Genomic DNA, 23,775 nt, shown 5'->3' with positions numbered 1-23,775 from the left:
GAGACTGGCAATGGCTTGGGATTTGAATCAGATATATTTTACTATAGAAAAAGTGAAAGCACGTAGCAATTTAATACAAAATTCAAGCTCTCAATATAGTGGAAAAGTAGAAAAACAGAGTTTATTTTATTTGTATTCTTATAAATTATTTTCCCCGAGAGAAGCGAAATATAAAGAATGAAAAAAGAGCATTTCTTATTTTCACATGTTCATACTGCTTCTTAAATTTTTCGGAGCTTGAAAAAAATAAAGCTAACAAACACGCCACCTGCTGGCATTATTGAAACTAGATCGCAAGTTATTTTCAGAGTCAAGAGGTGTTCAAGGAGTCTTGAAATGTCAACTTACGATGTATTTCTTTTACTCTAATAATAATAATAAAAGGGTAGATCCTGGAAACTCATCTTTTACCCCATAAACTGGTATTAGCCTAGGCTGAGGTCAGCTTTGTTAACAAGCTCATTTAGTGTTGTCTCCTACAACTTCTTGGTAATTTCACCTCTTCCATTTTTCATCCTAAATTTCAGGCTAAATATTTTTCTTAAATTATTTCCTTCAGTTTTGAATTATACATTTTCAAATTTTCATTTCAATGAGTTTAGTTTTCCCATCTTTTTCTACTAACAGTAGTCTTCAAATACCCTTCATAAGCATTAAAGTACTTTCCAACTTAGATACAAATCTTCCCTTGAGGAATACAATGTAATCTATACTCTCTGTATGTGTAGATATATATCTTTTTATTTTTTCCCTTTTTATTATGAAAAATTTCAAACATGTTCAAAATTAGAACAGTAAAATGACCCCTGTTCACTCATCATGAATTCTCAACATTATCAACTTAGTGTTCACCCTCCCTCCTCCCTCTCTCTTCTCATCCTCACTGGATTAATTTGAAGCAAATACAAGACATTGTAACTCTTCGTCTGTAAATATTTTTGTATAATCTCCAGAAGATAAAGACTTTTATAATATATGATCATCCCTAAAAATTAAAAATAGCTTCTTAATATTATCAAATATCTAGTCAGTATTTAAATTTCCCTGATTGTGCCAGATTTTTTGTCTTTTTCTTTTTTGGCGGGGGGAGGCAGTTTGCTTGTTCACATCAAGATTCAAATAAGGTCCATACATTGCAATTTGTTTCTATATGTAATACTTGGTTTGTTTTAATCTACAGGTTCCCCTCTCTTTTTAATTATTTTTATTTGCAATGTATTTTTTGAAGAGACCAGATCCTTTGCCTTGAGAAGTTTCACACAGTCTAGATTTTTCTAGACTTGTGTTGTGGTGTTTATCATGTTCCTTTGTTTCCTGTATTTCCTATAAACTTGTCTGGAAGCTTGAACAGAGTCATATTTACTTTTTTTTTTTTCAAAACTAATTCATAGGTGGGTTAGATACTTACAAAGGAAGATGCAAAATATTTAGTTGTGTCTTTTTAAAATACTAGAAGCTCTTGATTGCCTAGATCCATTATTCCATTAGAAGTTGCAAAATGGTGATATTTTATCATTCTGACTTCACTTATTTATTTATTTATTTGGTTGTGCCGGGACTTAGTCGCGGCTCGCAGGCTCCTTAGTTGCGGCATGTGAACTCTTAGTTGTGGCATGCATGTGGGATCTGGTTCCCTGACCAAGGATCAAACCTGGGCTCCCTGCATTGGGAGCATGGAGTCAACCACTGCGCCACGAGGGAAGTCCTCTGACTTCATTTATTATTTGGAATCTCTATAAAGAGAAACTTTTCCTCATCAACTATTTGTTGCCCTTGCTTTGAAATTTTTAAAAGAAAAAATTAAAACTTTGCCAAAGTGGAGAGAGGTGATCAAATTCAAAATTTTGCTTTCTGAATAATATCCAGGATTTCCAAATTCTATTTCAATCTTATCTTTTTTTTTTTACTTTAGTAGTACGGCAATTCTCTGCAATTCTCATATCCCCAAAGCTCTGAAAAACCTTGTTTTCAATGCAAATATCAAAAAATCTCTGAAAACTGAAGGGTTTTTGGTAACTTATTTGATGGCCAAATCTGCCCTAACCCAAACCCAGTTTGGCAGGCATACCAACTGAGACTGAAGTAAGGCGATTTATATCTGTATTTATCCCACTTGGAATAAATATTCGTATTATTTACCGAAGAAATATTTATTCATGGAGGGGAGGGATAAACTAGGAATTTAGGATTAACATGTACACACTACTGTATATAAAATAGATAACCAACAAGGACCTATTGTATAGCACAGGAAACTATATTCAATATTTTCTAATAACCTACAAGGGAAAAGAATCTGAAAAAGAATATGTATGTCTGAATCACTTTGCTGTACACCTGAAACTAACACAACATTGTAAATCAACTATACTTCAATAAAAAATAAAATTTAATTTGATTTAATTAAAAAAAGAAATATTTGTTTGTTAGATTACAGGCTGCTGCTCCAGATCCCGCTGAAAGTGTTACAATGTACGGTATATGCATTTCCTTTCTAAATCCAAAGCATCCTGAAGTTTGAAAACATCTGGTCCAAGTATTTCAGGTAAAGAACTGTGAGCTGTAACAATAATATAGTAGTTAACATTCACTGAGTACTTATTCTTTACCAGGTAGTGCTCTAAATTTTTAACATTTAACTAACTCACTCAGTCTTCCCAACAACCCTACGAATTGCTGAGGCACAGCATGGCTAGGTGACTTGCTCAAGATTGTACCCAACAGACAGATGAAGAGTGGCCAAAGGGATTTGAACCAAAAAGCCTGGGCTGCACTGTGACCTTGATTCTGCTGCCCGTACTCTCTCATCAACTTGCACATCGTTCTCCCAGCTCTCCAAGATCTGACTCCAATCTAGCTAGCCTCTTTTCATCTCTCATGATATCCTCCAAGAACCTCATGTCCTCATGTTTCAGCTCAACCAGATAACTCCTTATTTCTTCCAAAACACATCTTCAAACTTGGCTTTTTTGTTCATACTGCTAAAATATATATATAACAATATATATATATATATATATTTTTTTTTTTTTGCGGTACGCGGGCCTCTCACTGTTGTGGCCTCTCCCGCTGCGGAGCACAGGCTCCGGACGCACAGGCTCAGCGGCCATGGCTCACGGGCCCAGCTGCTCCGCGGCATGTGGGATCTTCCCGGGCCGGGGCACGCACCCGTGTCCCCTGCATCAACAGGTGGACTCTCAACCACTGCGCCACCAGGGAAGCCCTAAAATATATTTTTAAAGGTAAGATTATGACTTTTGTATAAATATGAATTGTACACCTGCCAATTTTTTTTTAAATTATTAATTAATGAGGGATGTTATAATTTGTTAAACAAAATCTAAAGAGAAAACATAAATACACCATAAGGAATGCTGAAATGAATTTGTTTAAAAGATGAAAAACTGGTCGTACACGCAAGACATAACCACTTGCATCTCAGTTATACAAATTTGCATTTCTAGGGAAAAGAATCACGTGCAGGGCTTCTCTGGTAGCGCAGTGGTTAAGAATCCGCCTGCCGGATTCTTAATTCTTAATCCGGGGGACAAGGGTTTGAGCCCTGTTCCGGGAAGATCCCACATGCCGAGGAGCAACTAAACCCCAGTGCCACAACTACTTAGCCTGCGCTCTAAAGCCTGCGAGCCACATCTACTGAAGCCCACGCGCCTATAGCCTGTGCTAGGCAACAAGAGAAGCCACCGCAATGAGAAGTCCGCGCACTGCAACGAAGAGTAGCCCCCGCTCGCCGCAACTAAAGAAAGCCTGCCCCGCAGCCATGAAGACCCAACGCAGCCAAAAATAAATAAATTAAGTAATTTTTGTAAAAAGGGCAATCTCAGTAAAAGAATCATGTGCATTGTTAGCAGTTTTCTACAACATAAAAGAGTTGTGAAATAGCTCAAAGACAATGAAAAAACACAATTCAACAGGAGGTCTTATAATCTCTTTGCCTATTTCAGCGTCTCCCAATTTTTCTTAACAATACTAATTCCTCTGCCTGGAGTGCAATTCATTGAAATTATCTTCATCAAACCAGTATTTACTGAATATCTACCATGTGCCAAGCACTCTGCTAAGTGCTAGGGGTTCAATGGTGAGGAAAACAGACTCCATTCCAGCTGTCAGTGTCTTTGATAGATCAGCTCATCCACCTATCATAGTCCTTCATTTAAGCTCTCATATAATCTCAATTACAATTCTTGTAATATTGCTGAATCTTTCCTTGTATTATACTTAGCAATTTATTATTCACACTTCATTTTACAGTTCTGGGGAGCAAGATATAAGTCCCCAATTCTGAATCTTTTTGGCAGAAGATGATATATTACTTTCCTACTCCTGAGGAGGTGAAAACAACTATAGCTCAATTTAGCAAATATGTTTCTGACTCTGTACTATACATAAGATACTATGCTATGTGCTACAGGAAGATGATTAATTCAGCAAAGATATTTTTGAGCAACAACTGTAAAACACAGGGAATGCACAGTTAAATAAGACATGGTGTCTGATCCAGAGACACTTCAGTCTAATGGAGGAAATAGACGCGTAAGTTAGTGACTTCAACACAGTACGATGAGCACTATATTAGAGGTGAGTAGTGAGTGTTTCAAGAGTGTAGAGGAGAGGCAGCCATATCAGGGTCAGGGACAGTGATGGCTTCTGGGAGAAGCTGACCCTTAATTGAATTCCGAAGGACAAGTAGAAGTGAGCTAGGCACAGATGGGAAGGGCATCGCAGATACACACTGAGAATCTGGGATATTTCAAGAGATAGGCAGGAACTAAATCATAAAGGGCTTCACATTCTCAGGTAAAGAGGCTCAGCTTTCTCCTGGAAGCCATGGAAGAAATTTAAGCAATAAGCATCATTAGGGACTTCCCTGGTGGGCCAGTGGGTAAGACTCTGAGCTCCCAATGCAGGGGGCCTGGGTTCTATCCCTGGTCTGAGAACTAGCTCCCACGTGCATGCCACAACTAAGATTGCACTTGCCACAAATAAGAAGTCAGCATGCTGCAACTAACCAGGCCACAACAAAGACCCCAAGTGCCGCAACTAAGACCCGGAGCAGCCAAAATAAATAAATTAATACTTTGAAAAAAGCATCATTAGATTTGTATTTTACAAAGATCATGTAGTAGGCTGAATGTGTGTAACACTCTAATCTAAATACATTAGATTTGTATTTTACAAAGATCATGTAGTAGGCTGAATGTGTGTAACACTCTAACCACCGGGATCTGTGACTATGTTACCTTATATGGCAAAAAGAGATTTTGCAGATGCGATTAAATATATTAAGATGGGGAGATGATCCTGCATTATCTTCCTGGGCCCAGTGTGATCACGAGGGTCCTTATAAGAGAGAGGTAGTAGAGTTAGAGTCAGAGAGAAGATGTGAAGAGGAAGCAGAGGTCAGAGAGTAGAGGAGATGCTTTGCTGTTGGCTTTGAAGATGGAAGAAAGGGCCATGAGCCCAGAAATGCAGGTGGCCTGGAGAAGCTGGTAAAAGCAAGGAAATAAATTCTCTCCTAGAGCCTCCAAAAGGAACATGGGCCTGCAGACACATTTCTGACTTCTGACGTCCAAAACTGTGAGATAATAAATTTGTATTGCTTTAAGACATAATTTGTGGCAATTTGTTACATCAGTGATAGAAAATTAATGCAGATTCCCATTCATACAGATTTTTCCCTTGGAAATTAATGCAAAAAATAAACTGAATGAGGCTGGCTAAAGATCTATGGAAACTCATTAGTATGCTATGAAAAGCAGTTTAGCATAGTAGCTACAGGCATGAACTTTGGTGAGATGGCCCTTATTTAGTTTCATAATTGGGTATAAATTTACTTTTTTTAAGCTTCAGTTCTCATTTGTAAAAGGGGGATAACAGTATTTTTCTCATGGTGTTTTCATGAGGATTAAATAAGAAATAGCAAATTATACATAGTGTCTGGTACAGGGTATGTGCTCAATAACAGTTATTATTATTATTATATATATATTTTTTTGCAGTATGCGGGCCTCTCACTGTTGTGGCCTCTCCCGTTGCGGAGCACAGGCTCCGGACGCGCAGGCTCAGCGGCCATGGCTCATGGGCCCAGCCGCTCCGCGGCACGTGGGATCTTCCCGGACTGGGGCACGAACCCGTGTCCCCTGCATCGGCAGGCGGACCCTCAACCACCGCGCCACCAGGGAAGCCCCCCAGTAACAGTTATTATTAAATGATTACTGTAATTGAGAAGAGAAGGGAGAATAAGGAGGGAGAAGTAAAGTCTCCAAAGAAGGTAGAAATGTATTCCCTCCTAAGCACTGTTGGAGGAATTAGTTCTGCAAAGGCCAGAAGGCACTGTTTTTTTTGTTTTTTGTTTTAATATTTATTTATTTATTTATTTTTGGCTGCGTTGGGTCTTAGTTGCACAGTGCACGGGATCTTTCGCTGCGGTGAGCGGGCTTCACTCTAGTTGTGGCACACGGGCTTCTCTCTAGTTGTAGCGTGCAGGCTCCAGAGCACACAGCCTCAGTAGTTGCAGTGTGCAGGCTCTCTAGTTGTGGTGCGTGGGCTCAGTAGTTGCAGCCCGCGGGCTTACTTGCCCCACTGCCTGTGGGATCTTAGTTCCCAGACCAGGGATTGAACCCGTGTCCCCTGCACTGGAAGGTGGATTCTTAACCACTGGACCACCAGGGAAGTCCAGAAGGCACTGTTTTTGCTGAGAGGGGAAGAAAGAAGAAAAGTGATGGGTGCTGAAGGGCATTCCACAAATGGGGGTTGAATGAGTGAACAGATAAGGAGAAAATAGTGTGATCCCCTGCATCTTGAAGAGTGAAAGCCTCTTATTAAGGAATCAGCAAATGTTTGTGGAAGAAAAGATAGGAGATTGTCATTAGAACATGAATTGTCCCTCAAAGAATCTGATTGAAGTCACTAGCATTAGAAATGATAGATGTACACAGAACAACCCTATGAGAGCAACAGCCCTTGGGCTCATGCTGGAGGCAGGAGGCTGGAACCTCAGTGCAATGGCAAAAAGGCTTCTCTCAGTGTCACCCTGCCAGGCTACTAATCCCAGAAGCTGGCATCTCATCTTCAATAACAGGGAGTTATGCCTGTTGAAACAAGTTTCCTTGGAGTTAAAAGGATATTGGCAAATCTCTTCTCATTTAAAAATAATTTAAGGGACTTCCCTGGTGGTCCAGTGCTTAAGACTCTGCACTTCCACTGCAGGGGGCACAGGTTCGATCCCTGGTCAGGTAACTGAGATGCCACATGCTGTGTGGTGTGGTAAAATGAAATGAAATGAAATAAAATAAAATATAAGGTAGTAGATTGCTAGAATTTATGATTTAAGAGGAGGGGCAGGTCTTGCTGATTCTAAATTTGGCCATGGGAGTGGGTAGCTAAAATAGTGTAGAAGGTGAAGGTCTTTGTAGATGAAACCAAGGAACTGTAAGGCTAGGGATGTTTTAAAAAATGGATTGTATTTTTTAGAGCAGTTTTAGGTTCACAGAAAGATTAAGCTGAAGGTACAGAGATTTCCCCTATGGAAACCCCCTGTCCCCACATATGCATAGCCTCTTCCATTGTCAATATCTCCCACCAGAGCAATACATTTGCTACAACTGATGAACCTACATTGACACCTCATTATCACCCACAGTCCATGGTTTACATTAGGGTTCACTCTTGGTGCTGTATACCCTATAGGTTTTGACAAGTGTATAATGATGTGTAGCCACCATTATAGTATCATACAGAATACTTTCACTGCCCTAAAAACCCTCTGTGCTTCACCTAGTCATCCCTTCCTCCCCCTAACCCTTGGCAATCACTGATCTTTTTACTGTCTCCATAGTTTTGTCTTTCCTAGAAAGTCATATATTTGGAATCATACAGTATGCAGCCTTTTCAGATTGGCTTCTTTCACTTAGTAATATACATTTAAGATTCTTTGATATCCTTTCATGGCTTGATAGCTCATTTCTTTTTAGTACTAAATAATATTCCATTGTCTAAATGTACCACAGTTTATTTATCCAAGGCTAGGGTTTTAAATCATACATATAGTTACTGGAATCATAGTAGATGGACGCTAGGAGTGAAGTTGAAATGACAACTATTGTCACTTGGCAAATGAACAAATGAAGGATAGTGACCAAGAAGAAAAGGAGAAGAGAACAACAAAGCTGGTGAGTATAGACTCAAGTATCCTGTCCTTAAATGAAGGTGAAGTATTATGATTTGGGGGGTGGGGCAGTGGGATGGGGAAAAAGTGCTGATTTTTCCCTCACGAACTCCTACGGTATATAAGCAGAGGAAGATGCAAAACGAGAGACAATGTCCCTGATGAAGGGCTGGATATCAATGAAGGTAGGGAGGAAGAGAATGCTCAGTGAAAGGGTTGAGGATAAAGCCGAACAGCAAAGGTGTGGCATAGAAAGGAACGGTAGCAGGATGAGTTTGGAGAGAAAGCAGAGAGACAGACAAACAAGAATACAACAGAAGTGAGAGGACTGGAGGGCGTGAATCTGTTGATAGTTTTGAGGGAACTCTTGGGTAAAGTTGTTTCTGCGCTGATCCAGAGTCTTTGAATGGTGCTAATTCTAGGTCACTTTCACTATCTGTGGTCCTATCTGCAATTTGCGGCTTTTGCCTAGGGTTCCAAGTTGAATCTTGGTGGTGAGGGTTTTTTTGTTTATGTGCCTTATCTAAATCCAACCTCAAGAGGAATGGTGGCATGTTTAAGCCTGGATTTTGATGAAATGCCTTGAAACAGTGGTTCTCAACTCTGGTTGCACATTACAGCCAACCGGGAAGATCTGAAATGCCCCATCTCCACCCCACCCCAATTGAATCAGAATTTATGGAGGTAGGACTCAGGCATCAGTAGATTTTTAAGCTCCTTAGATGATACAAAAGTGCAGACAAGGTTGAGAACCACTGTTTTCGAACAATTTACAATTTATAAAACATAAAACACACTAAGACTAAAGGCATAAAAGAAGGACGAAGTGCTACGTAAATACAGAGAAGAGAGAGATTAGATCTACTGGGAAGACTTGGGAAGATCTTATGAAAGTCATGCCATTTGAGATGAAGAACTTAGGAAGATAAAGATTAGGGTATTGGGAGAACAATCTCATAAAACTATCAGGTTGAGCGAAAGTATGGAGTTTAGAAAATACTGGACCTGATGTACCCACTGCTCCCGCTGCTATATAAGGTAATTGTGGGAGCAAAGTAAAATAAAAATCTGAGAATAGACTGAGTTCTAGACAATGGGTGGTCACTGAAAGTTTTTATACACTGAGTCTAGATAGAAAAGACAAGTCTAGAGCAATGTGCAAAATGAAATGGAGAGGAGAGAGCCTGAAAGTAGAGTTATGAGGTCACTGGGTTTTGCAATTATGAGGTTTTTGCAATATTTAATGTTAAGCTGGAGTGGGAATGGAAGGCAAGGAGGAAAGGGAGAAATGTGACAGACCTAGAATTTAAAGGACTAGGCAACTTGAATGTGGAGGATAATAAAGGGGAGTCAAAACTGATCAGAAAATTTTAACTACAGGAGTGGTGTCATTAACAACAATAGAGAAGTTGTTACTTAGTCCAAGTTCATACTGCTTGCCACATGACAGACCAATAAATCAGAGACCAGATGTTGGGGCAAGGAATAGTGACTTTATTTGGAAAGCTGGCAGACTGAGAAGATGGTGGACTCATGTCCCAAAGAACCATCTTGCCTGAGTTAGAATTCAGGCTTCTTTTATACATAAAGGGGAGGGAGTAAAGTCAAACATTTCCCGGTTCCTGTCAGCCTCCAGAGGGGGTGTGTTAATTTCTTCCTCCCCGCAGTCATTCACAGGTGGGCCTAGTTAGGATGCTTCCTGTGAGCTAAACAAAGGTATTTTAGCATAATGCTCTGGGAGGCAGGGCTCCCAGAGATGGGCTATTATGTATAATTTAAGCTTATAGGCAATATCCCTTTAGTGAATAGCTTGCAATAGAATACAAAGGTTGTTCCCTGTTACAAAGTCAGGACTTGAGCTGGTTTGATGGAAAGATGATAAGTTTTATTTTTTGTTTTTATTTTTTAAATAAATATATTTATTTTTGGCTGTGTTGGCTTTCATTGCTGCGCTTGGGCTTTCTCTAGTTGCAGTGAGCAGGGGTTACTATTTGTTGCCGTGCGCGGGCTTCTCATTACAGTGGCTTCTCTTGTTGCAGAGCACAGGCTCTAGGCATGCAGGCTTCTGTAGTTGTGGCATGTGGGCCCAGTAGTTGTGGCTGGCAGGCTCTACAGTGCAGGCTCAGTAGTTGTGGTGCACGGGCTTAGTTGCTCCGCGGCATGTGGGATCTTCCTGGACCAGGGCTCGAACCCGTGTCCCCTGCACTGGGAGGTGGATTCTTAACCACTGTGCCACCAGGGAAGCCCCAATAAGTTTTATTTTTACTGTTCAAGTAGAAAATGTTTATAAGACAGCCAGGTGGAGATATTTAACAAACAAGTGGGCATGAAGGCTAAGAGATCAAGAGGGTTTGAAACTGGAGACAGATTTGTAACCTGCTTGGTGTTAATAATGGAGGCTATGGGGGCAGGAGAATGATTAATTTCATCTTGCTGCTGAGCAGCAGGTGCTTGATGAACAGGTTTTATTGCTGCTGTTGAAAGAGAAAGCCAAGTTGTCTAGACAACCAACATTTAGAAAGAGGAGGAGGGGCTTCCCTGCTGGCACAGTGGTTAAGAATCCGCCTGCCAATGCAGGGGTACACGGGTTCGAGCACTGGTATGGGAAGATCCCAAGTACAGCGAAGCAACTAAGCCCATGCGCCACAACTACTGAGCCCGCGCTCTAGAGCCTGTGAGCCACAACTACTGAGCCCGTGTGCCACAACTACTGAAGCCCATGCACCTAGAGGCCGTGCTCCACAACAAGACTAAGCCACCACAATGAGAAGTCCGTGCACCACAACGAAGAGTAGCTCCCCCTCGCCACAACTAGAGAAAGCCTGTGTGCAGCAACGAGGACTCAACACAGCCAAAACTAAATAAATAAAATAAATTAATTTAAAAAAATAAAGAAAGAGGAGGAGATGATGGAGGACCCAGAGAATGACTAGGAGGAGAGACAGGCAGAAACCCAGGATTCTGCTGGGGCTTGGTGACTGAAGGCAGGAAAAGTCAAGGACGGTGATCCACTGTGTGAAATGCTACAGAGAAGTTAAGGAAACTGTGAACTGAAAAAAATCTTTGGATTTGGCCACTAGGCAAATCCTTAACATGTGAGCTTCATGAGGGCAGCTAGTTTTGTTTGTCAGAAGACTGTCACATTGCTCCATAACTAAGTACTGAACAAATGAATTGGTGAGATTTCAGAGAACATTTTCAAAAGAGGCAGAAGCCAAGTCTTAAGAAGGATTAGATTAGAATTGGCACTTTCCTAGAAGAAACCCCATTATCTCTTTGAGAGTGACCTTTTAAAAAAACTAAATCAGATCATGAAACTTTCCTGCTTCAAATGCTTCAATGGCTCCCTCACTGAGTTTAGGATGAAACCAAACCAAACCACATTGCCTAAGATGACAAACCAAAGACAACCTGGGCTACAGTTTCAACTGAACTGTACCATCTTCCTCCCCGCATGACCCCCCAGCCACCTCCTTGAACCTGTAGTTCTTAACCTGACTCTTTTAATCATGTGAATGTGACTCTTTTAATCATGTTTTAATGATTAATCTTTTAATCATTAAAAGAGTCCCTGACTCTTTTAATCAGGCACGTGGTTCCCTTTCACTGGAAAGCGATGTTCCAATTTCTCATCTCGTTAACTCTTTTCTCATCGTTTAGGTCTCTGTTCATGTTATCACCTCTCCAGAAGCTGTTCTAGATCATTCCTGAGTATCGGAAGTATTTCGAGTATTTAAACACATTTGTTCTCTCCTCAACCCCCATTGCCCTCACATGACCTTGTTTTATTTCCTTCCCAGGACCTCCCACAGTCTGGAATAATCTTGTTCCTTTATGTGTTTATTCTCCGCCTCCTCCCATGGAATATAAACTACATAAGGAGGGAGAAAATGCAAATAGTGGGGGGAATAACCGACGAATGAAAGTTCAGGAAAAGCAAAAGGAGATGGGATCAAGAGCTCCCAGGGAGGAATGAAGTACCCTCTTTTCTGAAACAAGAGCACGGAAGGGAGAAGTGAGCAGAAACATTACGCAATCTGATGAGCTCTTTTCCATCCCTTTTGTGGTGGGAATAGCAGCAAATGACTTGATTTTACCCTGTCAGCTGGCTTTGTAAGACAGCCCCAATAAGTTTTATTTTTACTGTTCAAGTAGAAAATAGAAATAGAATTATTTCTAGAATTAATAGAATAAATAGAATAATAGAAATAAATTTCTATTATTATTACTATTTCTATTTTTTCTATTATTTCTATATTATTATTATTATTTCTATTTCTATTATTATTTCTATTATTATTACATTGTAATATGTAATGAAATAATTATACAACTCACCATAATGCAGAATCAGTGGGAGCCCTGAGCTTGTTTTCCTGCAACTAGATGGTCCCATCTGGGGGTGATGGGAGACAGTGACACCCGAAGTGTGCTGCTTATGTCGTCTACTCTGTAAGATGCAGCTTAATTGTCACTTGCCACTCACTGATAGGGTTTTGATATGAGTCTGCAAGCAACTGATTTATTACGGTCTCTGTGCAGTCAAACCTCTCTGCTAAGGATAATCTGTATTTGCAGCCGCTCCCCAGCGCTAGCATCATTGCCTCAGCTCCACCTCAGATCATCAGGCATCAGATTCTCAAAAGGAGAGTGAAGCCTAGATCCCTCGCATGCGCAGTTCACAGTAGGGTTTGCCCTCCTATAAGAATCTAATGCGGCCGCTGATCTGACAGGCGTCGGAGCTCAGGCGGTAATGGGAGTAATAAGGCCAGGCTGTAAACACAGATGAAGCTTCACTCACCTGCCGCTCACGTCGTGCTGTGCAGCCGGGTTCCTAATAGGCCACGAACTGTTACCGGTCTGTGGCCCGGGGGTTGGGGACCCCTGGTCTAGGAGACCACCACCAGCTCAGGTGCCACTCAGCCAAGTTTCCCATGAAGCCCTCTTTGCCTACTTCCTCTCTAATAGCTTGGGGAGCCTAGTTTCTGTCTAGAACACATAGGCCCTTCTGGACCTCCCCCGTTTTAATAACAGTCCCTTCCTTATTTTAAAAGTGAGGTAATTCCCTGGCAGTCCAGTGGTTAGGGCTCTGCACTTTCACTGCTGAGGGTGCGCGTCTGATCCATGGCTGGGGAACTAGTATCTGGCAAGCCCTGCAGAGCGGCCAAAAAAAAAATAGACTGAGGTGATACTGTCTCCCATCTCCGGCCAACTCAGGCTACAGGGAAAAAAAAAAATCAAGTAAGCCCGACCCAGTTCTGATTACAGCCCATTAAATGCAACTATGCATCAATTACCCTGTACTCTCAAAAACATGCACAAATGAAGATCCAGAACATGTATAAGTTTATGTACCTAATATTTACATATACCTTAATATTAAACCTACACCGTATGTACGGCTATTCTTGTCAACAATGTATGTCCAGATCTTTCTAGACTCACACATTTCTGTCACTATGCTGCCTTTTATGTATGGTAGAAAGCGCCCCAGAGTTGGAAGATCCTGGGTTTGAATCTTTTTCCTTTCATTATTATAGGGCTTGTATAAAGGAGAACCACCTGAGGAGAAAACGTAGGTGGACCTGGGGAATCAGGCGCCCCATAAAACCACCGTAATTCTCACTGACAATGTTAGGTGTTCTAAACTGCTGAGAATATTTTTCTCTGACATTTCAAACGTGCTTTCACATTAGCCTTTTTCAAGTCCTGCCCAGTGACCTCACATACGTTGTCAATACTTCTTTGCTCTGCCCTGGAGAGAAAAGGCTTCTCTTAAAGACTAAGTCGAGGGAGAAAATAAGGAAAACAAGTTCGTCCTACATCAAGAAATTTACTTTGTGTCCAGAACTGTTTAAATTCCTGACTGGAGAGAAATCAAAAAAGTCAGATTCTGATATAACTAACATTATCTTGGGCCAGAAGCCTAACAACCCAAGCACAGTACAAGGCAGCGACTTACGAACGGCTACGGTGCAAGCTCCCTACCCGGAGCCTGGGTGCAGGTGACAGAAGCGACCGCCTAACACAGGGCCCCAGTTCCTCGCCGCGGGGCGCCCTGCGCATGCGCACGCCGCCTCGCTCGAGGGGGGCGGGCCCTAGCTGCCATCTTGCCCCGTACGGGAGCCGCCGCCGCTTGCCCCAAAGCAAGGCAGGGGCCGAAGGGTATCCCACCCAGACCGGCTTCCTTTTCCATTGCCAGCCCTGCTCGGCAGCTCTGCCCAGGCTGCTCAGCCCCAAGTATGAACTGACCCGTCGCCCTCAGCACGACTTTAGCCGCGGCTCGTCCCGGTGCCCATCCCGCGAAACGGAACGTGCGGGCACCCAGCCTCCTCTTCAGCCGCGATGCCGAACGTGCAGCTGCCGCCAAAGGAGAGCAACCTCTTCAAACGCATCTTGGTGAGTGGCTGCGCCGCCCACCCCCCGGCAGCCCCGGGCCCGGCGCGGCGAGCTGTCTGGCGGCGATGGCGCCTGCGCGGCTGGGCCCGGCCCCCCTGGGTTCTTTGTTTGTGCGCGAACCCGCACGGCCCTACCCCCGCCTCGCAGGGTCCGCCACCCAGCTCTCCTCCCTCCCTCCGCGGCCGCTCCTTCCAGAATCTTCCCGCCGCAGTCACCCTGGGCCTGGGCGCGCCGGCCGGGAGTGGCCCGTGCCCTCTGCGGCGCCTGGCGGCCGGCATCGCAACCTTCTCTCCCCGGTCCACCCCAGTTACTTTTGCCAGCATCCCTGCGTCCAGGTGTTCGTTCACTGCTTTATGTGGAATCTATTGCACAGCGCACCTCGACACCTTTGAAAGCGGGAGCGATCCTGTAATGGGATGGGATCCGATTTATACCGGTTACGGGAAACTAAAACCCCGGAGACTCATCCTCCCTTTGGTAGAGAGTTTGCCTATTTTTGGTGTGTCGTACTAATCCTCTTTGGGAAGTACGTGACTCGAACTGCATTTCTAAGTTCTAAAGCCGAACATAGCTGTGATTGTTTTTAACTCGTACAGGCCCTGTAAGTGGTTAAAGCCGCGCGGACTGGCTGGTATTGCACTTGAGGGGTGCATTTACTTTGATTCCGAGCAGAAACCTGAATAATGGCCCCGTAATGATGACGGCTGCCTGGTGGAGAGGGGAGTTTTCTGTGGGTTATGCGTCACCGTCCTGGTACCTTAATGGTTTTCCAGGGAGGAGGGGCAACATGCCTTTGCTTTTCTCAATAGACACTGGAGACTGATTGTCTTTCATCTGAAGACCAGCGTTTAGATTTTAAGGGTGAATTTATTAATCAGAGCTTGTGTTGGTTATATGACCGTTAGCTGTTGCTTACCTTTATTATATATAAAATAAAGTATAAGCAACTGCAGATAAAAAAAAAAAATCATAGTAGCCGTTCTGTTTCAAGCCAAATAGAAACGTCACACTTAGTCTTCAGAATGTTACAAAAGCTACATAGTAAATGGGATGAAAATTTTGTCTTAATTTTATATGGTGCTTAGTGTTGAGCAAATGATGAGAAACGAGTGTAAAAACATAAATCTAATTAAAGCATTGTGGCAGATTGCTTCATTCGACTTTGCATATATTTTTTCTTTATTTTACTTTCATTTTTCTCATACCCTTGTATTTTTCGCAGTGTGGAATTGGAGAAGTGAACTTTTTTGCCCCCTTTGGGTGGGGTGTTTTGTTGTTATTTTTTTGGTCTAAAGAAACTGAAACATGTTAATGAAAAATTATCTATAAATTGTTGGATTTTAGGACATTTGGTATTATACCTAAAAGATGACAGACACTTATTTTCTCTCTGTATGGATATTTTCTAGTTCAAATCATGTTATCAGTAGCATAATGAAAAACAATTATATGATTTATTATTACTCTAGTTATAAAAAAATGTAAAGACCACTGCAGAGTTAATTTTATCCCCAAATAAATTGGGAAATGCTAAACATTTTTTATCTGGGTATGTAATGCTTATTATAACATTACATGAATTTAGGAGGATACTGCAAAAGTGAATGATTTGATTGTCTCAAATTGCAATAAGTGTGGGTAAAGTTTTACTATGACAAATTCCATAGCAAACAGAAGTCTATAATAAAATTATTCTTTAAAGTTTGGTTGGTGGACCAAAATGCTTTGCCACCAACAGTAATTTTTTAAAAATTATCATTTTACTGAAAGACACCCATACCAAATTCACCAGGTTGCTTATCACATGTTCTGCATGGCTTGTACCTGCCCATCTTATTCCCCAGACTGGCTGTTAGCGTTATGTTTTGTTGAATTTTGGAGCTATTGCAGGCCCTCTTTTACAAATGAGACAATCAAACCCAGGGATGGTAAATGACTGAGTATCTAAGGTTCTTGGTCTGGTTAGTAGCAAAGTTGAAACTAGAGTCTATCTTTTCTACTGAGTAGATATTCCTTACTGAACTTAAGACTTTTCTTTAACCTGAGTACTCGGATACTGGAGATGACCACCTGGGCTTGAATTGTGGCTCTGACACTTACTGGCTGTGTAAACTCAGTAGCTGTGTAAACTCAGTAACTCTGCCTCAGTCTCTCCATCTAAAATGCAGATAACGTGCATCTCATAGGCTTTCCTGGTATTTAAGTAAGGAATAAATGAGAACAGTGCCTGACACATAGTAAGTGCTTCCAATAAGTGTTAACTATTACTATTACTGTTATTGGTAGTATGACATTATTACTTCCAGATCACTTGGTAAGGCAGAAAAAAAATAATATTTCTCTTCTTTTCCTCTTCCCCAGTAGTTCCTTCTGCTTGTTTTTTTTTTTTTTTTTAATATTTTTGGAATACGTAATATATTCGCATGGTTCAAAATTCAGGTTTTCCTATCCTCTTTCCCAGCCACTAAGTTCTCTTCCCCATAGGCAATCAAGAAGCCTTAATATAAAGATGTTTTTCTATGAATACTTTCCTAATTCTCCTCTCCATATCCCACCCCTGTTGGCAAGAATTAATCTCTTCCTCCTCCTTTGCTGGTACTGTTTTGCTTTGAACTTGAATGTATATATTGACCATGTATTGAGCAGCTCTTATTTGTCTAGAACCTGAGGATGCAGCAGTGTTTAAAGTAGGCAAGATCCTTGTTCTCAGGAGCTTACAGTATGGTGGGGAAGATAGACACTAAATAAGTACAAAAATGAGTAAGAATGTCAGGAAATGATAGCGCTTTGTAGAAAATAGAGTAATATGATAGAGTGTTTTGGGGGGTGCTGTAAGAGGCTGGCATTGTTAGAGTTGTCAGATAGATGATATGTAAAACTTGATCATAAGGAATCAGCCATGAGAAGATGTGGGGAGGAACAACATTTCAGGGGGTGGAAGGAACACAAGTGCAGAGGCCCTGAGGTGAGGATGAGCTAGGCACGCTGAGTACTAAAAAGAAAACCCGTAACCACGTAAGTGAAAGATTGAGTTAAAGATGCGGTGTTCTGGTGGTTAATGGCTGTGGAGGGCAGGCGTGATTACTTAGCCTGGCTGGTGGCATTGAGGAATAAAGAGGGCTTATTCCTAAATAAATCTAGTCTAATACAAGTGTAAGAGATTTGCTTACACTTGTATTAGACTACAAGTGATGGAAAAACCATAGTCTTGGAGTCAGAGGAGAGTTTGCAACTAAGCTGAGCCACTTGTAAATTAATCTAATGGACTTTTAAATTTCAGTTTCTACATCTGTAAGGTGGAGGTCATGACACCTACCTTAAGGAGTTGTTGTGAGTTATAGCAAGTTTTGTACAGACACGTGGTAGTTGCTCAGTAAATAGCAGTATTTTTTTGTGCGTATGCCTTGGTTCCATTCTTGAAGTAGCAAAGACTTTTAATGCAGTTTCTAGTATTTTTCTGTGTTATCACATATGTTTTTGCTTTTGGATTTTGAATAAAAGAAAGCTGTAGCAGTGTGTTGGTTGACAATTAAGGTGTTTTTTTCTTTATCTTCAATAAAAGTAAAAATACTCAGATACCAGAATAGTTTGGCAAGGAGTAGGTTACAGAGGTAAACTTCATGTTATAACTGATACGAATTGATACAAAACCGTTCCATCACATATGTTTTAGACCTAATTTTGGATCTTGAATTTAGAATTTATATAATGGAATGAAAAGTTGCTACATGTGTATTCATTTTATATAATAATTTTTGTTCATATTTCTTTACAGAAATGTTATGAACAGAAGCAATACAAAAATGGCCTCAAGTTTTGCAAGTTGATTCTTTCAAATCCAAAATTTGCTGAACATGGAGGTATTATCTCATCTATGAGAGATTACTTTGGGGAAATCTAATTCTAAAACCAGATGGATAGGATTCCCAACTGTGAGGGAAGAATACTTCCCAGATTCCATGGCCTTGTAGTTCTCTATTAGAGTGCATAAATGTTTAATGTTTTCAGATATGCCTCATATCATTCTTATTCTAGATTACTTCTTTTATGCTTAGGTGTATTTACAGTCTTTACTTTTAGATGAGAAATGATTGGTTGATATATTGGTGAGTAATTGGCATATATACCTGTATTTTTGTAGACCTGATTTCATTTGTTACTTTGAAAAGAATTTAAGTTTATCCCTTGATTTCTTGTGTGTAAAATTAGAACAATATTTGCAACACCAGAGGAGTATGAAGATACAATCAAATGCATTTTATTTTTTGGTAGATGTATTTTTTAATCTATCTGCTAACCTTCATATTGTAAATAAGATACTACTGATTTACCATTGTATTATCTTGGGTTGTTTTTCTAGCACTGATGTTAGTAAGTCTGTATTTGCTTGTCTCATCCTTTTTCACTGGTGACCAATGTTTGGTAAAAGGATGGATCAGGTTAGACATGTATATTATGGTCCTGTAGCAGAGCAAAGCTGATTGGGGTTTCTGAATATTAGACTTGAGTAATTACTGAAACCATCTTTTTGGGAAAATAGGCTGACCCTACTCGGCTTTCTAGTAACACTTAAAACATTCTTTGAAGGAAATGGAAAGAAGTAGTTTCATAGAATTTTAGAAATTAAAGCTTGTTTTCAAGCTGTTTAGCAGTGGAACCCTTATCCAAAGGGGAGCTTGTGGGGAAATTCATTATGTAAAAACAGATAAAAAAATAAGATGTTTGGTCATAGGGGCCTGGACTGCTGGATCACCCATTCTGAAAACCATAGTCCATAGAGATCAGTTTGAAAACCATTGTTCTTGTCTAATTCCCTAGTTGTGGATTATTCAGAGAATTATTTCATTCTAAACAATCTTTGATTAACTACCTTCAACATATTCTTGGGTTGCCACTCGTGCTTTTCAAATGCAAACTGATGTTAATTAGCCTAAGTGGGATTCATTGGAATAAACTTGCAGCCAAAAATGAAGTCTGTTCCAATAATGAGTAAGGTGATTTTTAAATTCTGTACATCTCTTTAAGGTAGATTGAATGATTTTGTGGGGTATAAATCAGATGATTTGATTCTTAGTAGGCTTGATCTCAGGTGAAAGCTGAGGTCTGTTGCGGTAGATTTAACTCAACAGGACTCAGGACCCTGCTGTGTTACCTTTTTTCAGCAGAATAATCTTAGCCTCCTTTATAGAGTCTTCAGAAAGACAGAAAGCATTTTACCAACTCAGTCCCAGCCTGAGGAATTTCAGAAAAGGACTTGGGCTAAACTTTAAGCAGATACATAAATGTACTTTTACTTTTTTTATTTGGAGAGAAATTCTTCTAACTATAGGATTAAAAGGATGAATAATGTAAGTATTGGTAGAGCTCAGATATTAAAATAGTGCTAAGAGAATAATTTGAATTTTTCATGTGTAAATAGAGGTTAAAAATATTTTTCAGAGACTTTGGCTATGAAAGGATTAACATTGAACTGTTTAGGAAAAAAAGAAGAGGCGTATGAATTTGTTCGTAAAGGACTTCGTAATGATGTCAAGAGTCATGTCTGTATCCTTTTGCAGTAGCTGAATAGTTCAATTTCATTTATGTATTTTCCATTTATGAGTTTTTTCTAACTCAAATTAAAAAAAACTTCACTATGAAAAAATTTTAAACTATATGGAAGAGTGAATGTAATGAACTTTATGTACCCATTATCAAGTTTCAATAATTATCAACATTTTTATATTAGTTTCATCTGTTCCCTACTTATTTTTTTGTTTGAGTATTTTAAAGAGAATTACTATGCACTGTATATTTACTGCAGTTGTGCCTAGTGTGAGAGAATAGGAACTAATAATTATATGTGATTTAAAACCCATTTTTCCCCTATATATCCATAAACTGAGCGACACTTTCCTCATTCCAAATAATGACTTACCTGTATAGTAAAACTTGTGTTCCTTAAAAGTTCCTTAAACTTTCCTTTAGAAATTTTAGGAGAAAAATTCAGAAGCAACTTGATGTAGAATAGATTTTATTTAGTATTAAATATTATGTTGATTTTCAGCTTGGTTTCTGTTAAACAGGGACTTAGCTGTTACTTTACTGGGTACTTAACAATCGTATTTTTCATTGACTAGTATCCCAGTTTGTTAAAAAAACAAAAATATTCTTTAGGGATGGATCGTTGAAATTGTTTTAATCTCTGTTTTACCTATTTATATGCTTACAACCTTTTCACATATTACCCTTGTACCTTAATTTTTAGCATTTAAATCATCTAGCTATTGGCCAGTATTGAACGTCAGTAGTCTTAGTGGTGTTTTTACATATTTAGCTTAGGGTTCTCTCAAAATACTAAATACTTATTTCTTTATCCCAGTGCTTACCCCAGAGCGAAGAGAGAGGGCATGTAAGTATGATAGTTTTTTGGCTCCAAGATATCCTAAGACTTGACTTTACATTAAATAAAAACTTAATTTTTGTGGTCTTTAATATCACTAGTGAATTAATTGATGGTTACATGTTGTTTTATAATTGATTGAATATATACTTGTTTTAAAAGATAATTGCAATTTTTGTATAATACATATTCTGTTTCCATACATAGTGTTTGAGAATAAGTGAGTGTTGAGGTGCTGGCGTAGGAAAGTGAGGGGATAGGCAACGTGAAGAATTTTTACCAATAATTTTCTAAGGTTACTTAAAAATATATTACGGAAAATTTCAGACGTGTACAAAAGTAGAATAGAATAATGCACCCCTATCCGCCTATCACCTAGCTTCAATAATTTAACAGTTGTCAATCAAGGCTGATCTGGTTTCATATTTTGTCACCTGCTTACTATCCCCCTCCCTCTGATGCCAGATCATTCTGAAGTAAGTCCCAAACAACATACCATTTTGCTAAGGTAAGCTTTCTATTAGACATGTAGCATAGTACATTCTAGTAGCTGTGAATGTCTGTTTCCTTAACTTAATAGGTTGGCATGTGTATGGACTCTTGCAGCGTTCTGATAAGAAGTATGATGAAGCTATTAAGTGTTACCGAAATGCCCTCAAATTAGATAAAGATAATCTGCAAATTTTGAGGGATCTCTCTCTGTTACAGATCCAAATGAGAGACCTTGAAGGTTATCGAGTAAGTACTTTAGTCTTAAATGTACATGTTTTTACAATAGATGTAATTTAAAAGCATGTGAATTCAGAATGAGGTGAACTTAAGACGAGATCATGTAGACTTGATTGTTCATTACAGTCTGCAGTAGAAGGGAAAAGTCACTTTGGATCTTCCCTCCAATAATAGTAGTGGAACTGCATACTTTTTAAAAAATTAATTAACTAATTAATTTATTCTTGGCTGCATTGGGTCTTCATTGCCGTGTGCGGGCTTTCTGTAGTTGCGGCGAGCAGGGGCTTCTCTTCATTGGCTGTGTGCAGGCTTCTCATTGCGGTGGCTTCTCTTGTGGAACACGGGTTCTAAGTGCGTGGGCTTAGTAGTTGTGGCTCACAGGCTCTAGAGCGCAGGCTCAGTAGTTGTAGCGCACTGGCTTGGTTGCTCTGCGACATGTGGGATCTTCCTGGACCTGAATTGGCAGGCGGATTCTTAACCACTGTGCCACCAGGGAAGTCCCTGGAAGTGCATACTTGATCATCAGAAACGGATAACTAGTTTATTCATTTTATGGTTTTTTACTTATTTTATTTAATTAAAAAAATTTTTTTGGCTGCGTTGGGTCTTCGTTGCTTTGTGTGGGCTTTCTCTAGTTGTGGCAAGCGGGGGCTACTCTTTGTTGTGGTGCGCGGGCTTCTCATTGCGGTGGCTTCTCTTGTTGTGGAGCATGGGCTCTAGGCACGCGGGCTTTCAGTAGTTGTAGCACGCGGCCTCGGTAGTTGCGGCACGCGGTCCCTAGAGCACGCGAGCTTCAGTAGTTGTGGCGCACAGGCTCAGTAGTTGTGGGTGGCTCGTGGGCTTAGTTGATCCGTGGCATGTGGGATCTTCCCGGACCAGGGTTTGAACCCATGTCCTCTGCATTGGCAGGCAGATTCTTAACCACTGCACCACCAGGGAAGTCCCTCATTTAATGCTTTTTGAAAAGCTAGAATATCGCCTATGTGCTAATGCTGTACTATATTCTTTGTGGGCTTGATATTTACAGACTTGGTAAGCAGAGCTTTTATAATTAAAATCTAAATGTGGAGATTAATTAGCTTTCTTCATTATGGTTTAGAAAATACAAAATATTGTGAGGATTGCCATAAATGTAGTCCCAGGCCTTTTCACACTGTTACCTTCAACTCTGCTGGGCATCTCCATGTGCTTACTCCACTTAGTTTCCTAAATTCAGTATGTCCAAAATGGAATTATCTCACTTTCTCTTGTGAAGGAGGCTACCAACTCTTAATAGTTCTGTTTAGATAAGTCTTTTTTCATTTACTGTTGTCCTTCTACTGCCATGTAAGTCTTTGCATAGATTTTTGCAGAAGTTTCAAGGGTTCTGCTGAGCTTAATAATGGTACCATTCATCACGATTGTGTGATTTTTCTTCATTAGGACTTAGCAGCCTAAGTTTGGTGAGAGTTAAAATCAGTTATCTTTAGAAATAAAGTAAAGAAATTAGTAATGGCGAGAGACTGGTTGCTAGGAGGGGTAGTGAAATAAATGAAGATAAAAGAGCTGGTGGTTAGAAGTGAAGGATTCAAGGAACTAGAGGTACTGGTGGTATCCAAGAACAAGGGCAGGAAGGTCACTGAGTGACAGTGTTGGCAGCATAGGAGCTGTAGCGAGAGTGAGTATCTGAATTTATGATTTCTGGGTGGCAGTAAGGTCTAGGGTGTGGTGGTGGAAGTGGGTCCCTGAAGTGGGGTGGAGATCATTGTAGATGAGGAAATCGTGGATCTAAGAAGATAGGTTATTAGATAGGTGATCCACAGTGTTGCATTTGCCCAGAATAATGGCAGAATTTGGTAGAGAGATGAAAGCTGAGTCAGACTTTAATGAAGTGGGGGAGTGACAGAGAAGCAACAGTGAAAGTAAGGGTGATACAGTGGTAGAGCTTAATGACATATGCCTAAAAGGAGCAGGCATTTACACATGAATGTAGAGGAGTGATATTGTCTAAGTTGTTTTGTTGAAGGTATCTTTTTTAAAAAAGATCTGATCATGGTTCTCCTTGTGGCATGTAGCGTGGATGGACGGCACCCATTCCATC

The 23,775-nt window shown here is 40.3% G+C and overlaps 2 protein-coding genes across 21 annotated transcripts in view; one reads left to right on the top strand and one right to left on the bottom strand.

Moving 5' to 3' along the window:
- Positions 1-14,672, bottom strand: part of MTRF1 (mitochondrial translation release factor 1) — a 56,414-nt gene extending 41,742 nt beyond the window's left edge. For 7 of the 9 annotated variants that reach the window (XM_032610953.1, XM_032610952.1, XM_032610951.1 and 4 more), the window contains exon 1: positions 14,148-14,206. The gene's annotated coding sequence lies outside the window, so the exon portion shown is untranslated. Of the gene's footprint in view, positions 1-14,147; positions 14,207-14,437 lie in introns of those variants that run through there. The other 2 variants (XM_032610960.1, XM_032610955.1) reach the window with 2 other exon arrangements.
- Positions 14,266-23,775, top strand: part of NAA16 (N-alpha-acetyltransferase 16, NatA auxiliary subunit) — an 82,742-nt gene continuing 73,232 nt past the window's right edge. For 5 of the 12 annotated variants that reach the window (XR_004346642.1, XM_032610946.1, XM_032610943.1 and 2 more), the window contains exons 1-4: positions 14,266-14,584; positions 18,360-18,444; positions 20,024-20,128; positions 21,547-21,704. Coding sequence is in view for 8 of the 12 variants with exons in the window: in XM_032610946.1 (XP_032466837.1) it covers positions 14,531-14,584; positions 18,360-18,444; positions 20,024-20,128; positions 21,547-21,704 (402 nt within the window). In the remaining 4 variants the exon portion in view is untranslated. Of the gene's footprint in view, positions 14,585-18,359; positions 18,445-20,023; positions 20,129-20,945; positions 20,976-21,546; positions 21,705-23,775 lie in introns of all 12 variants that reach the window. The other 7 variants (XR_004346644.1, XR_004346645.1, XM_032610949.1 and 4 more) reach the window with 3 other exon arrangements.

This window comes from Phocoena sinus, chromosome 18, assembly GCF_008692025.1.
Source record: "Phocoena sinus isolate mPhoSin1 chromosome 18, mPhoSin1.pri, whole genome shotgun sequence".
NCBI classification, from domain to species: domain Eukaryota; kingdom Metazoa; phylum Chordata; class Mammalia; order Artiodactyla; family Phocoenidae; genus Phocoena; species Phocoena sinus.
Note: the sequence above shows the minus strand (reverse complement) of the source record. Positions and strands in the feature narration are given on the sequence as shown.